Source organism: Mizuhopecten yessoensis, unplaced genomic scaffold, assembly GCF_002113885.1.
Source record: "Mizuhopecten yessoensis strain PY_sf001 unplaced genomic scaffold, ASM211388v2 scaffold377, whole genome shotgun sequence".
NCBI classification, from domain to species: domain Eukaryota; kingdom Metazoa; phylum Mollusca; class Bivalvia; order Pectinida; family Pectinidae; genus Mizuhopecten; species Mizuhopecten yessoensis.
Window position 1 is genome coordinate 146,353 of NW_018403516.1, and position 18,024 is coordinate 164,376.

At 40.2% G+C, this 18,024-nt stretch overlaps 1 protein-coding gene across 1 annotated transcript in view; it reads left to right on the forward strand.

Moving 5' to 3' along the window:
* The window catches only part of LOC110447186 (alpha-catulin-like), an 84,013-nt gene that overhangs the window by 21,234 nt on the left and 44,755 nt on the right, over positions 1-18,024 (forward strand). The window contains exons 2-8 of the mRNA XM_021492718.1: positions 2,381-2,570; positions 6,435-6,613; positions 10,209-10,328; positions 10,903-10,992; positions 11,855-12,070; positions 13,182-13,388; positions 13,709-13,786. Coding sequence (XP_021348393.1) covers positions 2,381-2,570; positions 6,435-6,613; positions 10,209-10,328; positions 10,903-10,992; positions 11,855-12,070; positions 13,182-13,388; positions 13,709-13,786 — 1,080 coding nt within the window. The remainder of the gene's footprint in view (positions 1-2,380; positions 2,571-6,434; positions 6,614-10,208; positions 10,329-10,902; positions 10,993-11,854; positions 12,071-13,181; positions 13,389-13,708; positions 13,787-18,024) is intronic.

Genomic DNA, 18,024 nt, shown 5'->3' on the forward strand with positions numbered 1-18,024 from the left:
GATCTGTGATGAATTGAGCCCAGATGGCTTCCACTGAGAGATGACAAATCTGTGATGAATTGAGCCCTGATGGCTTCCACTGTAAATACCTGCTTTGGCCTGAAGCTGTTATAGGTACACAAAGACTGGTGCTTGGCTGATCAGGGTGCCTTTCATTCTATGTTGTTGAGCCAAAAGTCAATGGATTCCTTGCCTTTGTGTGGTCGTAACAAAAGTCAATGGATTCCTTGCCTTTGTGTGGTCGTAACAAAAGTCAATGATTTTTTTGCTTTTCTGTACAATTTGGTCTGAAAGTGTTTGGACTCCTTACCATGGTGTGGTCTAAACTAAAAGTGTTTGGACTCCTTACCATGGTTTGGTCTAAACTAAAAGTGTTTGGACTCCTTACCAGTGCCAGTGCCTTAGTCCAAGATGTTTCTTATCTTATAAGCTCACCTGGCGTCCGTCGTCCGTCAACAATTTCTTTAAACGACTTCTTCTTAACCACTGATTGGAATTTAACTGAATTTGACTGGAAGCATCCCTAGGTGGTGGGGAATCAAAATTATACAAATGGTGGGGCTGACCCCCCAGGGGACTGAGGGGCGGGGCAAAAAGGGGGCAATTTGGCTAAATTCCTTTAAGCGACTTCTTCTCTGGAACCAATAGATGGATATCAACCATATTTGATTGGAAGCATCCCTAAGTGGTGGAGATTCAAAATTGTACAAATGGTTGGGCTGACCCCCCAGGGGGCTGAGGGGTGGGGCCAAAAAGGGGTAATTTGGCTATATTTCTACAAACGACTTCTTCTGTAGAACTATGCACTGGATATCAACCATATTTGACTGGAAGCATCCCTAGGTGGTGGAGATTTAAAATTGTACAAATGGTGGGGCTGACCCCCCAGGGGGCTGAGGGGCGGGGCAAAAAGGGGGCAATTTGGCTAAATTGCTTTAAGCGACTTCTTCTCTGGAACTAAGAGATGGATATCAACCATATTTGACTGGAAGCATCCCTAGGTGGTGGGAAATCAAAATTGTACAAATGGTGGGGCTGACCCCCCAGGGGGCTGAGGGCGGGGCCAAAAGGAGGCAATTTGGCTAGATTGCTAAAAACGACTTCTTCTGTAGAACTATGCCATGGATATCGATCATATTTGGTCGGAAGCATTCATGGGAAGCAGGGATTCAAAATTGTACAAATGGTGGGGCTGACCCCCTGGGCTAAGGGATGGGGCCAAAAAAAGTTTGTTGCCTGGAAATGGTTGAGATCCCCACCATATAACCACATATACAATTGCTGAGTATAAAGAGAAGAATGCACATTTGCTTCCAGGATGGCTCTAGGGTCTGGCCCCACTCTTGGAAACATAGTCCTTTGGCCATAACTTTAAAACGGCTGAGATCCCCACCCCAAAACTATATAAACAAATGCTGGGCATAAAGAGACGAATGCAGTCACGATATTAGAATAGACCCTGGGGTCTGACTGAACCCCTAAGGACCTAGTTTCTTAGTCACAGCTTGGAAACAGTTGACATCCCCACCCTATAACCATATTGACAATTGCCAATTACAAAGAGATGAATGCACATATGCTTCCAGGATGGCCTTGGGGACTGCCCCACCCTTGGAGACTTAACCCCTGGGTCATAACTTTGAAATGGTTAAGATCCCCACCCCAAAACTATATATACAACTGTTGGGCATAAAGAGACAAATGCAGTCATGATATTAGAATTGATCCTGGGGTCTGGCCACAACCGTAGGGACCTAGTTTCTAAGTCACAGCTTGGAAACAGTTGAGATCCCCACCCCATAACCATACATAAAATTGCTGGGCATGAAAAATGGAATACGGATATATATGCTACAAGGATTGGCCTTGGGGTCTGGCATATTCCCTTAGATCTCATTTAGAGAATATTCTGCCATGATTGCTTAGATATCCAGGTGTGCGATACAGGCCCTATATCTTGTTGAGATATGATGTACCCTGATTACTTTGTACTTTTGAAGCAAACTTCCAAATATTTGAAGACCATCACACTGATAACTATTTATTGCACCTCAGACAGAGATATCCCATGTCATACCCCTTGCTAGATTTTTTATCATGTCTGATCTGTGAAATTGAATAGTTTTTACAAACTAAAAGGTGCAAGAAAAGAAAATCAATTACCTGTAACTAAGCAAGATTGGGTTATCTCAGTCTCTGGCTAAGATTCTGTAACATCCAAACCTCGGCCTACACCTCGGTTGGGATTATGGTACAGAATCTTAGCTGTCAACTAAGATAACCCGATCTCGCTCAGTTACAGGTGATAGATTTTATTGATGTATACATTAAGCTGCTATTGACAGTTAATCAAACTTTTGTACCAACACTTCCATTTCAGATAACCACTTTGGTAAACCACAAGGACCGTCCAAAGGTGACAGACAAGACTGCTAGGGCGCTGATCCGTGTCGGCCAGGCTGTTAGCGCGGCTGTTGACCGATTTGTAATTGTTGGTCAGTCAATTGCTGATGACAATGATGACATCAGACAGGACATGTGTGAGGCCTGTGAAGAGGCAAGATCAGCAGGTAGCCTTGAACTTTGACCCCTTTAACATGACCTTTGAAATTTTCGGTTACACATACATTGTAGCTTGAAAATGTATGTGATTTGATCTCTGACTTATTACAAAGTCAAGAACACAAACTTTGAGAAATTTAAGGAAACAAAAAAACTCTGTCTATGTATTATTGCTATCCGTCTTCGACCGTCATCGTGCGTCATCCGTCGTCTGTTAACGTTTTACATTTTCAACTTAAGCTGAAATACTATCAAAGGGATTTTATTGATACTTCATGAGAATGTTACTGACAACTCCCTGACAAAGTGTTGTTATTTTTCGGGTCGATCAGAAATCCAATATGGCCACCAGGACCGCCATTTTGAAAAACTATTTCAAACTTAAAGTCAAGTTCTACTGGGCCCATTTAACTGAAACTTGGTAGGAATGATCAACTCATGGTCCTGACAAAGTGTTGTTATTTTTTGGGTCGATCAGAAATCCAATATGGCTGTCACGGCTGCCATTTTGAAAAACTATTTCTAACTTAAAGTCAAGTTCTACTGGGCAAATCTAACTGAAACTTGGTAGGAATTATCAACTTATGTTCTTGACAAAGTGCTTTTTTTTTGGGGTCAATCAGAAATCCAATATGGCTGTCACAGCTGCCATTTTAAAAAACTATTTCTAACTTAAAGTCAAGTTCTACTGGGCCCATTTAACTGAAACTTGGTAGGAATGATCAACTCATGGTCCTGGCAAACTTAACTTAAAGTTATACTTTACTTTTTTTTACTCAAATTTTGGTAGGGATGATTGACATCATTTTCTCCACTTCATATTTCAACAACAAAAATTAATACTGTAGGACTCAGGTGACTGTTAAGGCCTATGGGCCTCTTGTATTGTTTTGTTGAGTAAATTATAATAATTTTGATTTTTTTTTTACCTTGCCAAGCAAACTCATGCCCCTGTCCTCCTGTTAGTGTTACAAAGGCGAGATTTGTCACTCGGGGTACTCTCCTGTTTGTGACCAGCTTTCCTGCCACCAGTTATACAACTTAAGCTAAGAAAAATGTCATATGGTGTCCTTTTCTTTAGGTCATCTGAGGAAAAGCATATCATGGAGTTCATTACAATAGTTTATATATTCTGCTTTTTCTCAAAAATATTGATTTCAGTCAAGTTTATGGGGAAGCTTCCAAAGCTCGAGATGAACAAAAACCTAAATATTTGAAGGCCTCAGGAATAGGGCTAAAAGATGTCAAAATACTGCATGATATTTCAAAAATCTTCTTCTTCATACCTAGGAATCCATGTGTCAAATATTCTATTAGATGGAAGGTTCTTGGGTGCTTTATCAAAATTGTGAATTTCATTACCACTAGATTTTAAATCACCCGTTCCTTCTGGGTTAGGGGCGAATTTAGGGAAATAATATTTTTGAGTGTACTCTGTTTAATAATTCCTCGATGGTTCCTGAGGTGGTGGGGGGTGCACTCTGTCCGTCATTCCCTCCTTCCTTCTGTCCATTTGTCCGTCTGTCCAAAGAGTTTGTCCGTCGTCGTCCGTCATCCATCGTCCGTTGTGCGTCTGTAAACAATTTACATTTTCGCCTTCTTCTCAGAAACCGCTGATCGATTTCAATAAAATTTTGCAGGAACACTCCTTGGTCAAATATGCACCAAAATTGTGAATTATTTGGTCCCCACCCCCAGGGGCTCTGAGGAGCGGGGCTAAAAGTGGTCAAATTGGCTTAAATTTTTAAAATCTTCTTCTCCCGACCCAGATATGCTGGAAACCAATACTCTTCATAGGTGGAAGGATCTTGATGTACTTTATATATCAAAACTGTGAATTTCATGACCCTCAAGCTTCACATTTGCCCCTGGGGAGGGGGTGAAATTTACTATAGTTTATATAGGAAAATGCAACTTTTCGGTATATTTTGTTCATTTTCAATTGGAAATTATTCAAACTTGATTTACATTATAACTATTAGATGACAGTTTGAAACTTTGACATTTTTAACCCTGTGTCATCCCCAGGGGCCAAATGGGGTCATATAGCCAGAACTTTCAACAATCATCTTCTCCAGACTGAGATAGGCTGGAAACCAATACTCATCATAGATGAAAGGGTTTGGAGGTGCTTTATCAAAATTGTGAATTTCATGACCCCCAGACTCCATGTTTGCCCCTGGGGAGGGGGCGGAGGTTACTATAGTTTATATAGGAAAATGATACTAGTACTATCCCTGAACAAGCTATTACAATCTCATTAAAGTGATCGTGGCTTCGTTAACTGAAGTACTATCCCTGGACAAGCTATTACAATCTCATTAAAGTGATCATGGCTTCGTTAACTTAAGTACTATCCCTGAACAAGCTATTACAATCTCATTAAAGTGATCGTGGCTTCGTTAACTTAAGCACTATACCTGAACAAGCTATTACAATCTCATTAAAGTGATCGTGGCTTCGTTAACTGAAGTACTATCCCTGAACAAGCTATTACTGACACATGCACAGAAGCAACATCATTATTTCAAGAAGAATAAACTGGAAAAGATTAAAAATAATGGTGTACACATCCATAGTGTTACATTATAAATAACTTTTCCAAAGGCCTGATTGTTCTCTTAAACAACACTTTGTATGTTTGTCGTTTATTATGTTAGTTTTAATATTATCAACAAAATATGCGACCTTTTTTATCACAAAAAGCTCAAAACAAATATCTTTCTCATATCAACTGGTGTTAAATTTAGATGATGTAGTCAACTCACAATTTTGTTGTTTTCTTAAAAAACACTTTGTATGTTTGTCGTTTATCATGTTAATTTTAACATTATTAGCTCAACTGGTCCGAAGGACCATAGTGAGTTTATGCCGTGGCGCAGCGTCCGTCATCCGTCGTCCGTCGTCCGTCGTCTGTCATCAACTTTTTCTTTAAAACCTATCTCCTCCTAAACGCCAAAGAGGATTTACACCAAATTTGGACTGAAGCATCAGTAGGAACGGCCAATCATTTCTTAAATAAATGAGGTTTGTTCGACCCCTGGGGGGCAGGGCCCTGAAGGGCAACTTAGCTAAATTTGCTTCAAAACGCATCTCCTGCCCTAACGCCAGAGAGGATTTCGACCAAATTTAGTCAGCTGACTGACAGAACCACTATTTGTACATAGTATATATACTACCCAGATCTTTCACACTACTTTTGCATTACATGTAGTTCATGTCAGCTTTGTTACAAATGATTTCTTTTTCATTTGGCAACATTGATAACATCAGTTTTTACATAACTCAGGTGACTGTTAAGGCCCATGGGCCTCTTGTTACATAACTCTGGTGACCGTTAAGGCCCATGGGCTTCTTGTTACATAACTCAGGTGACCGTTAAGGCCCATGGGCCTCTTGTTACATAACTCTGGTGACCGTTAAGGCCCATGGGCTTCTTGTTGTATGTAAGGACATCATGAGATGGCAGAGTGTCAAGTTCAAAAAGTAGGTAACTTTGGATTATGGTTTGACCTTTGACCTCAAACTTTGGAAAAGCTTGTCCAGGGAAAATCTTCTATACTATTTACTATTTACTTGGAGTAACCAGAAACTGTCTCTTTATACAGGTGCCAGTATCCTGTAACTGTCTCTTTGTACAGGTGTCAGTATCCAGAAACTTTGTATTTGTACAGGTGTCAGTATCCTGAAACTGTCTCTTTGTACATGTGTCAGTATCCAAAAACTGTCTCTTTATACATGTGTCAGTATCCCAAAGCTTTCTCTTTGTACAGGTGTCAGTATCCAGAAACTGTCTCTTTGTACAGGTGTCAGTATCCAGAAACTGTCTCTTTGTACATGTGTCAGTATCCAGAAACTGTCTCTTTATACAGGTGTCAGTATACAGAAACTTACTTCAGTTGACCGAACATCCAACTACTCGACTCCTAAAACCTTCACAGAGAAGACAGCAATGGTGAGGGCTGCCCGTCAGCTACTATCTGCTGTTACACGGGTCCTGCTGCTGGCTGACAAGGTCATCGTAAAACAGCTTCTGCTTTCCAAGGACAAGGTCAGTAACAAAGGTCAGAGGTAGTGTAACAAAATTGTCATCATCATTTGTCATGGACAATTGGTCAGTATGAAACTCTTCCTTTCCAATTCTTTCTGTTTTTATTAGCTCACCTGGCCCGAAGGGCGCACCATGCTTATGGTCCGTCGTCCGTCGTCGTCCGTCGTGCTTCCGTAAACAATTAACATTTTCGACTTCTTCTCCAAAACCCCTGAACCAATTTCAATGAAATTTTGCAGGGACCTTCCATGAACAAAGGTCAACAAAAATTGCGGCCGGTTTAGTCCCAAGCCCCCAGGGGCCTGAGGGGCGGGGCCAAAAAGGGTCAAATTGACTAAAATTTCAAAAATCTTCTTCTCAAGACCCAGATATGGTAGGATCAAATACTCTTCATATATGGAAGGGTCTTAAGGTGCTTTACCAAATTGTGAATTTCTTGACCCTGGGGTCTCACGTTTCCCCCTGGGGAGGGGGTAAACTTTACTATAGTTTATATAGGGAAATCACATTTTGGACCAACATTTGTTTAATTTCCATTGGAAGTAATTCAATTTGGGTAAGCATTATCAGTATTAGGTAGCAGTTTGATAGTATGCACATATGAGCCCTGATTGACCTCCAGGGGCTGATGGGTGGGGCAAAATTTATTATGGTTTATAATGGCAAATGATACTTTGAATATTACATGTTAATAACTTGATTGGAATTATAACCTTGAGTTGACAGTTTGATACTTTGAAAATTTTGAGCCAGCCATACCCCAAAGGCTGTAGGAAGGGGCTCAATGGAGTCAGTGTGCTAAAATTTCTTCATTTTCCTTGTTTAGAATCAGAGGTGCTAGTTTCAAATACTTTTTAGTCTGAAATCTGTATGCTAGATATTGAATAAGATGGTTTTATTGTTTTTTTTGTCACTTTGAATAATATTTCTGTTCATGTTAAAAAAAAAATCAACTCTCTGTATTAATATATCAGGTGACCGTTGAGGCCCATGGGCCTCTTGTTACTTTAAACAATTTCTTCTCAGTAACCAAAAGGCCTAGGGTGATGATATTTGGCCAGAAGCATGCTGGGATGAAGGGCTACCAATTTTGTTCAAATAAATGACCTTCGCCCATATTCAAGGTGACAGGGGTCACATATGTTTAAACCTTTAAACAACTGCTTCTGAATAACCAAGAGGCCTAAGGTGATGATAGTTGGCCAGTGACATGCTGTAATGAAGGGCTACCAAGTTTGTTCAAATAAATGTCCTTGACTGATATTCAAGGTCACAGGGGTCACATATGTTTAAAACCTTTAAACAACTTCTCTGAATAACCAAGAGGCCTAAGGTGATGATAGTTGACCAGTGACATGCTGTAATGAAGGGCTACCAAGTTTGTTCAAATAAATGACCTTGACTGATATTCAAGGACACAGGGGTCAAATATGTTTAAAACATTTAAACAACTTCTTAGGAATAACCGAGAGGCCAAGGGTGCTTTAATTTGGCCAGTAACATATTCGGATGAAGGGCTACCAAGTTTGTTCAAATAAATGACCTTGACATATATTCAAGGTCACAGTGGTCAAATATGTTTAAAACCTTTGAATGACTTCTACTTAATAATCAAAAGGCCAAGGGTGATGATATTTGGCCATTAACATGCTGGGATGAAGGGCTACAAAGTTTGTTCAAATGAATGACCTTCGCCCATATTCAAAGTCACAGTGGTCAATATATGTTTAAATCTTTAAATGATTTGTTCTGTATAACCAAAAGGTCCAGTGTAATGATATTTTGCTAAAAGCATGCTGGGTTGGAAGACTATAAACTCTGTTCAACCTAATGTCCTTGTATAACATTTAAGGTCACGGGCGTCATATGTTTAAATCTTTTAATAGGTTCTTATGAATCAAACACTGATATTCTGCCTGTAGTTCTATTTTAGTCCACTTTTAAGATTACAAGTGTGATTAATACCAGGTGAGCGTTTCAGGCCCATTGAGCCTCTTGTTTCCTGTGGTTTCTATTTTTAGCTCACCTGGCCCGAAGGACCAAGTGAGCTTATGGCACGGTGCGGGGTCCGTTGTCCGTCCGTCGTCCGGTGTCCGCCGTCAACTTTTTACTTTAAACAACTTCTTCTCAGTAACCAAAAGGCCTAGGGTGATGATATTTGGCCAAAAGCATGCAGGGATGAAGGCTACCAAGTTTGTTCAAATAAATGACCTTCATCAATTTTCAAGGTCACAGGGGTCAAATATGTTAAAATCTTTAAACAACTTCTTCTGAATAACCAAGAGGCCTAGGGTGATGATATTTAGCCAGTACCATGCTGGGGTGAAAGGCTACCAAGTTTGTTCAAATAAATGACCTTCATCAATTTTCAAGGTCACAGGAGTCAAATATGTTAAAATCTTTAAACAACTTCTCAATAACCAAGAGGCCTAGGCTGATGATATTTGGCCAGTAGCATGCTGGGATGAAGGGCTACCAAGTTTGTTCAAATGAATGACCTTGACCCACTTTCAAGGTCACAGGGGTCAAATGTCTTAAAATCTTCAAACAACTTCTTCTCAATAACCAAATTAAAAGGCCCAGGGTACTGATATTGGGCCTGTAGCATGCTGGGATGAAGGGCTACCAAGTTTGTTCAAATGAATTACCTTGACCCACTTCCAAGGTCAGAGGGGTCAAATGTCGTAAAATCTTCAAACGACTTCTTCTCAATAACCAAAAGGCCTAGGGTACTGATATTGGGCCTGTAGCATGCTGGGATGAAGGGCTAACAAGTTTGTCCAAATGAATGACCTTTTCCCACTTTCAACCTAATGTCCTTGTTCGACATTCGAGGTCACAGGCGTCATATGTTTAAATCTTTTAATAGGTTCTTATGAATCAAACACTGATATTCTGCCTGTAGCTGTTATTTAGTCCACTATTAAGATTACAAGTGTGAGTTTAATACCAGTTGAGCGATGCAGGCCCATTGGGCCTCTTGTTCTGGTATTGTCCTGATTCTTTTGGTTTCTGCTTTCCTTGTTTTGTCTTGATTTCCTGTGGTTTCTATTTTCCAGGAATTGTCTTGCTTGCCCATGGTTTCTATTTTCCAGGAATTGTCTTGTTTGCCCGTGGTTTCTATTTTCCAGGAATTGTCTTGTTTGCCCATGGTTTCTATTTTCCAGGAATTGTCTTGATTTCCTGTGGTTTCTATTTTCCCGGAATTGTCTTGTTTGTCCGTGGTTTCTTTTTTCAGGGATTGTCTTGTTTTCCTGTGGTTTCTATTTTCCAGGAATTGTCTTGTTTGCCCGTGGTTTCTTTTTTCAGGAATTGTCTTGTTTTCCCGGGGTTTCTGTTTTCCAGGAATTGTCTTGTTTGCCTGTGGTTTCTGTTTTCCAGGAATTGTCTTGTTTGCCCGTGGTTTCTGTTTTCAGGAATTGTCTTGTTTTCCCGGGGTTTCTATTTTCCAGGAATTGTCTTGTTTGTCCGTGGTTTCTGTTTCCAAGGAAATGTATTTATTACTGGAGGTTTCTGTTTTTCAGGTGTATTGTCTTGATTTCCTGTGGGTTTTTTTCAGGAAATTTCTTTATTTCTTGTGGTTTCTATTTTCCAGGTATTGTCTAGCCTGAACGAGTTGGACACTGTGACGACATTCACCGACTTTGTCAACTGTTTCAGTCGCTTTGGTAATGAGATGGTGGAACTGGCTCACCTGACTGGGGATAGACAAAATGTGAGTTATGCCATGGGACAAACAGTTTGTCCCAAACAAATGGATAAACACTTTGTCAAAGGCTTGCAGAGGGACAAAAACATTGTCAGACAAATGCTATTTGAGGACCAAACTCTTTGTCAGACAAATGCTTTATAAGGGACTTATATATAAAAGTGAAAGAAAAATGTTTTAAAATGAAAAGATTTTGAGGGACAGAGCCACTCCTTTTTGTCACAGACTTATGTTAAATGCAAAAGAATTGGAGTCTGTGACATGTCATCATTATAAAATAAATCTTTTGACACAATTCAGTCAATCTTGTTTGATAACAGTAATACTTAACATTGGTGCTATATTAGTCCAAGGCAAACAGTATCAACACATAGGAAAGTAAACGCTATTTATGTCAGATGTGTTCTTATCAAAGTAAACGCTATCTATGTAAGATGTGTTCTTATCAAAGGAGTTCTCAAACAAGTTCTCCAACACAGATTATGTCTCAATAACTTTATAAAATATAACCTGATGCATACTTATTTATACTGAAAAGGGTTTGATGTGTATTTGCAAATGAATTAACCTATTTTGACAGGACCTGAAGGGGGAGAAGCAGCGTGCTCAGATGGGAGCTGCTCGGGCCATCCTAGAAAAGTCCACCATGATGCTGCTTCCTTCCTGTAAAGTAAGTGTTGTTGTAGTGTGATGTTGTCTTTATCTTCCTGTAAAGTAATAAGTGTCGTTGAAGTGTGATGTTGTCTCTGTCTTCCTGTAAAGTAAGTGTTGTTGTATGTTGTCTTTATCTTCCTGTAAAGAGAGTGTCGTTGTAGGGTGATGTTGTCTTTATCTTCCTGTAAAGTAACTGTTGTTGTAGTGTGATGTTGTCTTTATCTTCCTGTAAAGTAAGTGTTGTTGTATGTTGTCTTTATCTTCCTGTAAAGTGAGTGTCGTTGTAGTGTGATGTTGTCTTTATCTTCCTGTAAAGTAAGTGTTGTTGTAGTGTGATGTTGTCTTTATCTTCCTGTAAAGTAAGTGTCGTTGTAGTGTGATGTTGTCCTATCTTCCTGTAAAGTAATAAGTGTCGTTGTAGTGTGATGTTGTCTCTGTCTTCCTGTAAAGTAAGTGTTGTTGTAGTGTGATGTTGTCTATATCTTCCTGTAAAGTAAGTGTTGTTGTAGTGTGATGTTGTCTCTGTCTTTCTGTAAAGTAAGTGTTGTTGTAGTGTGATGTTGTATTTATCTTCCCGTAAAGTAAGTGTTGTTGTAGTGTGATGTTGTCCCTGTCTTTCTGTAAAGTAAGTGTTGTTGTAGTGTGATGTTGTATTTATCTTCCCGTAAAGTAAGTGTTGTTGTAGTGTGATGTTGTCTCTGTCATCCTGTAAAGTAAGAGTTGTTGTAGTGTGATGTTGTCTTTATCTTCCTGTAAAGTAAGTGTTGTTGTATGTTGTCTTTATCTTCCTGTAAAGTAAGTGTCGTTGTAGTGTGATGTTGTCTTTATCTTCCTGGTCTCCTCTCATCACCATTTAATCAATCATTTCATTATTGTAGACGTGTCTGCGACATCCAGACTGTGATACAGCCAGACTCAACAGGGAAGGTGTATTTGTCCAGATGCGGCGTGCGCTGGAGATGATCCACTATATAGTAACGGAGGGTGGCACCGGCCAGGTCAATGGTCACTCCTGCTCGCTGAATAATGGTGACTCGGGTATATGTCTCGATAACGCTCACCACTCAACGAGTCGGGCTGTTAGAGAGTTTGAGGTTTGTACATTTTCTTCTCCTCAGAACAAATACACTTACCAGGTCCTTCTTATTAGACGTCTGATGCACACTGTATTTTCTTTAATTCTGTTATAGTAATAGCACTTTTGTAACAGAGAGATTTTGTAACAGAAATTAACTTTCACTAAACATTTTTATACGCCCGACAAATTCCTACATTTTCGACTGATCACTTTGAAACTTGGTATACATTATAATCATGATATGAAGTTTAGGCTGCATTAAAAGAATTTTGATTCAACAATTTTTCCAAAAGGTATTGCCCTTTGTTCATTTCAGTATTTGATTTTTTGTCCAGAGATCTCCTCCTACATTTAGGTTAGCATTATCAGTATTGGGTAGCAGTTTGATGGTATGCACGCACATATGAGCCCTGACTGACCCCCCGTGGCTGATGGGTGGGGCCAAAAAGGGTCGAGTTGACTGAAATTTCAAAAATCTTCTTCTCAAAGACCAAGATATGGTAGAATCAAACACTCTTCATAGATGGAAGGGTCTTAAGGTTTATGACCCTAGAGTTTGATTGGAATTATAACCATGAGTTGACAGTTTGATACTTTGAACATTTTGAGCCAGCCCTACCCCCAAGGGCTGTAGGGTGGGGCCCAAAAGAGTCGGTGTGCTAAAATTTCTTCATTTTCCTTGTTTAGAATCAGAGGTGCTAGTTTCAAATACTTTTTAGTCTTAAATCTGTATGCTAGATATTGAATAAGATGGTTTTATTGTTTTTTGTCACTTTGAATAATATTTTTGTTCATGTTAAAAACAAAATCAACTCTCTGTATAAATATATCAGGTGACCGTTAAAGCCCATGGGTCTCTTGTAAAATAAAAATGCCCGATGTGAATTATGACTTTGCTTCCCATTGTTTTAAGGCTACATAACTTTATCATTACTATCACTTCAGGTTGAATTTTCTGTCTAGCTCAAGGATAGAAAGTTGACATAAAACAGATCTCAAGTATAGAAAGTTGACATAAAACAGATCACAAGGATAGAAAGTTGACATAAAACAGATCACAAGGATAGAAAGTTGACATAAAACAGATCTAAAGTATCCTGTTTTACAGTAACATGTATGATTTACAGGACCTGGTGGAGATGACACGTGTGACTGGATTGACCAGTTCAAGCTCCCCGGACAAACTGACCAGTGCCTTGGATGTAGTGGTGGAGACTGCTCAGGACTTCACTGACTCCGCATACACGCCACACGAGAACCGTGAGAGGATCATCGACACACTCAACTGTATGAGAGCAGAACTACAGCTCCTAATTAACGCCGGCCTAAACCAGGTAATCCTGGTGTCCACCAGGCTTCATCCTCAACAAGTCCTAACTGACAAAATACAAGATGGCCACCATGGTTTCTGATAGTCAGTTTTTTGTCTTCTTCAACCGGATGTTAAGATCTTGACAAAATTTGGATTAAGAAGTGATGCTTTCACACTATATTCAAAAACCGGATGTTAAGATCTTGAAAAAATTTGGATTAAGAAGTGAATATTTCATACTAAATTCAAAATCCAAAATATCCTTTGTTTGGTTATGTTGTGGTATTTTTTCCAAGGTATTTGGTGGTTCAAACCTACATACCAATTATTTTTGTTTGTCAGAGGGACCTGAACGTGAGTCTTGATATGGAGACAGCCATCCTGAAGACGGTGTCAGTTTCCAAGTGTTTGAAGAAACTGGTCAGTACTATAATCAGGTTTCTATATCACATCATCTATATCAATTTTCAAAAATAAGCTGATCAAACTTAAAAAACTGTTCCTGTTATAGTAATAGTTCTTTTCTCATCTGGTAACACATTCCAGTTATTCAAAGTGCTAGAATGGTGACCATTGGATGATTTATAATACTTTAAATACGTAATAGCCAATTGGAACAAATAAAAATGTTTGACGAAATCTATGTTGAGAGTTACTAAAGATGAAGTCTATGTTGAGAGTTACTAAAGATGAAGTCTATGTTGAGAGTTACTAAAGATGAAGTCTATGTTGAGAGTTACTAAAGATGAAGTCTATGTTGAGAATTACTAAAGATGAAATCTATGTTGAGAGTTACTAAAGATGAAGTCTATGTTGAGAATTACTAAAGATGAAGTCTATGTTGAGAGTTACTAAAGGCCAAGATTGTTTTGAACACAAGCAGGAATTGAACACTGATATTGCGAGCTTTGTTAAACTTTTGTTTCCTAATTTGTCAAGTAAAGAGTGTAAGTGACCCGCATCTGGACTCTAAACTGCTGAAATAACTCACTAAGCCACCGTGTTCCCAGTCAGTTGTCTCTCTGATGTCTTCCTTGTCTTACAGGGAAGACTTTGAAGAAACTACAATAAATCAGCCTTTACAGACCAAGCTCACACACACAACCACATCAATCACCCTTTACAGAACAAGCTCACACACACAACCAAATCAATCAGCCTTTACGGACCAAGCTCACACACACAACCCCATCAATCAGCCTTTACAGGCCACGCTAACACACATAACCACATCAATCAGCTATTAAAGACCATGCTAACGCACACAACCACATCAGTCAGCCTTTACAGACACCACATCAATCAGCCTCTACAGACCAAGCTCAAACACACAACCACATCAGTCAGCCTTTACAGACAACGCTCACACACACAACAACATCAATCAGCCTTCACAGACAAAGCTCACACACACAACCACATCAATCAGCCTTTACAGACCACGCTAACTCACACAACCACATCAATCAGCCTTTACAGACAAAGCTCACACACACAACCACATCAATCAGCCTTTACAGACCAAGCTCAAACACACAACCACATCAATCAGCTATTAAAGACCATGCTAACACACACAACCACATCAATCAGCCTTTACAGACAAAGCTCACACACACAACCACATCAATCAGCCTTTACAGACAATGCTCACACACACAACCACATCAATCAGCCTTTACAGTCCATGAACACACACACAGCCACATCAATCAGCCTTTACAGACCATGCTAACCCACACAACCACATCAATCAGCCTTTACAGTCCATGAACACACACACAGCCACATCAATCAGCCTTTACAGACCAAGCTAACACACACAGCCACATCAATCAGCCTTTGCAGACCATGCTAACACACACAACCACATCAATCAGCCTATACAGTCCATGAACACACACACAACCACATCAATCAGCCTTTACAGCCCATGCTAACACACACAACCACATCAATCAGCCTTTACAGACAACGCTCACACACACAACCACATCAATCAGCCTTTACAGCCCATGCTAACACACACAGCCACATCAATCAGACTTTACAGACCATGCTAACACACACAGCCACATCAATCAGCCTTTACAGACCATGCTAACACACACAACCACATCAATCAGCCTTTACAGTCCATGAACACACACACAACCACATCAATCAGCCTTTACAGTCCATGCTAACACCCCCAACCACATCAATCAGCCTTTACAGTCCATGCTAACCCACACAGCCACATCATTCAGCCTTTACAGACCATACTATCACACACAACCACATCAATCAGCCTTTACAGGCCACGCTAACACACACAACCACATCAATCCGCCTTTACAGACCATGCTAACACACACAACCCCATCAATCAGCCTTTACAGACCATGCTAACCCACACAGCCACATCAATCAGCCTTTACAGACCAAGCTCACACACGCAACCACATCAATCAGCCTTTACAGACCAGGCTAACACATACAACCACATCAAAGACTAGAACAACTGGAAAGTGGTTGAAATGAGGGACACCATGCTAACACACACAGCCACATCAATCAGACTTTACAGACCATGCTAACACACACAGCCACATCAACCAGCCTTTACAGACCAAGCTAACACACATAACCACATCAATCAGCCTTTACAGACCAAGCTAACACACACAACCACATCAATCAGCTATTACAGACCAAGCTAACACACACAACCACATCAATCAGCCTATACAGTCCATGAACACACACACAACCACATCAATCAGCCTTTGCAGACCACGCTAACACACACAACCACATCAGTCAGCCTTTACAGACCACGCTAACACACATAACCACATCAATCAGCCTTTACAGACCAAGCTCACACACGCAACCACATCAATCAGCCTTTACAGACCAGGCTAACACACACAACCACATCAAAGACTAGAACAACTGGAAAGTGGTTGAAATGAGGGACACCATGCTAACACACACAGCCACATCAATCAGCCTTTGCAGACCATGCTAACACACACAACCACATCAATCAGACTTTACAGACCACTCTAACACCCACAACCACATCAATCAGCCTTTACAGTCCATGCTAACCCACACAGCCACATCATTCAGCCTTTACAGCCCATGCTAACTCACACAACCACATCAATCCATGCTAACACACACAGCCACATCAATCAGCCTTTATAGACCAAGCTAACACACACAACCACATCAATCAGCCTTTACAGCCCATGCTAACACACACAGCCACATCATTCAGCCTTTACAGACCATACTATCACACACAACCACATCAATCAGCCTTTACAGCCCATGCTAATACACACAGCCACATCATTCAGCCTTTACAGCCCATGCTAACTCACACAACCACATCAATCCATGCTAACACACACAGCCACATCAATCAGACTTTACAGACCATGCTAACACACACAGCCACATCAATCAGCCTTTGCAGACCATGCTAACACACACAACCACATCAATCATCCTTTACAGACCACGCTAACACACACAGCCACATCAATCAGCCTTTGCAGACCATGCTAACACACACAACCACATCAATCATCCTTTACAGACCATGATCACACACACAACCACATCAATCAGCCTTTGCAGACCATGCTAACACACACAACCACATCAATCATCCTTTACAGACCATGATCACACACACAACCACATTAATCAGCCTTTACAGTCCATGCTAACACACGCAGCCACATCATTCAGCCTTTACAGACCATGCTAACTCAGACAACCACATCAATCAGCCTTTACAGACCAGGCTAACACATACAACCACATCAAAGACTAGAACAACTGGAAAGTGGTTGAAATGAGGGACACCATGCTAACACACACAGCCACATCAATCAGCCTTGACAGTCCATGCTAACACACACAGCCACATCATTCAGCCTTTACAGACCATACTATCACACACAACCACATCAATCAGCCTTTACAGTCCATGCTAACACACACAGCCACATCATTCAGCCTTTACAGACCATGCTAACTCACACAACCACATCAATCAGCCTTTACAGACCAGGCTAACACACACAACCACATCAAAGACTAGAACAACTGGAAAGTGGTTGAAATGAGGGACAACTGGATAGTCAGAAAAATCAAAGAATCCATCTGGGGTGGGAGGGAAGGGGATTTGTTGAACAGAGATGAAGGGGGCCACCAACTTTATGACCCCATTTTAACATCCAATAATGGCTGTAATGGGTAAACATGCTGTAACTTAGTGAGTGGTATTCAGTAGTTTAGAGTCGAGACACCAGTCAATAACACTCTTTGCTTGACACAGGAAACAGATGTTTTTGAAAGCTCGCAAAATAAGTTTTCAATTCCTGTTTGCGTTAGAAACAAACTAAGCCTTTATTATTACATACCTAACTGATTATTCCTAATATGTTAAGAGTTCCTTCCCTTGAAACAACATGCACGTTTTAGATAACTACTTGCAATGCTGTATAAAAATTTATAAAAAAGCTCAAGAAAAGACATTTAGAATAAACTGTAAATTTCTGAGTTCAAACAAAATTTCAATAAAATGACAATGGGGTCAGGTTTCAAATAACTTACAGCAGTGGTATGGGTGTTATCCACTGGTCAGGACTGACCAA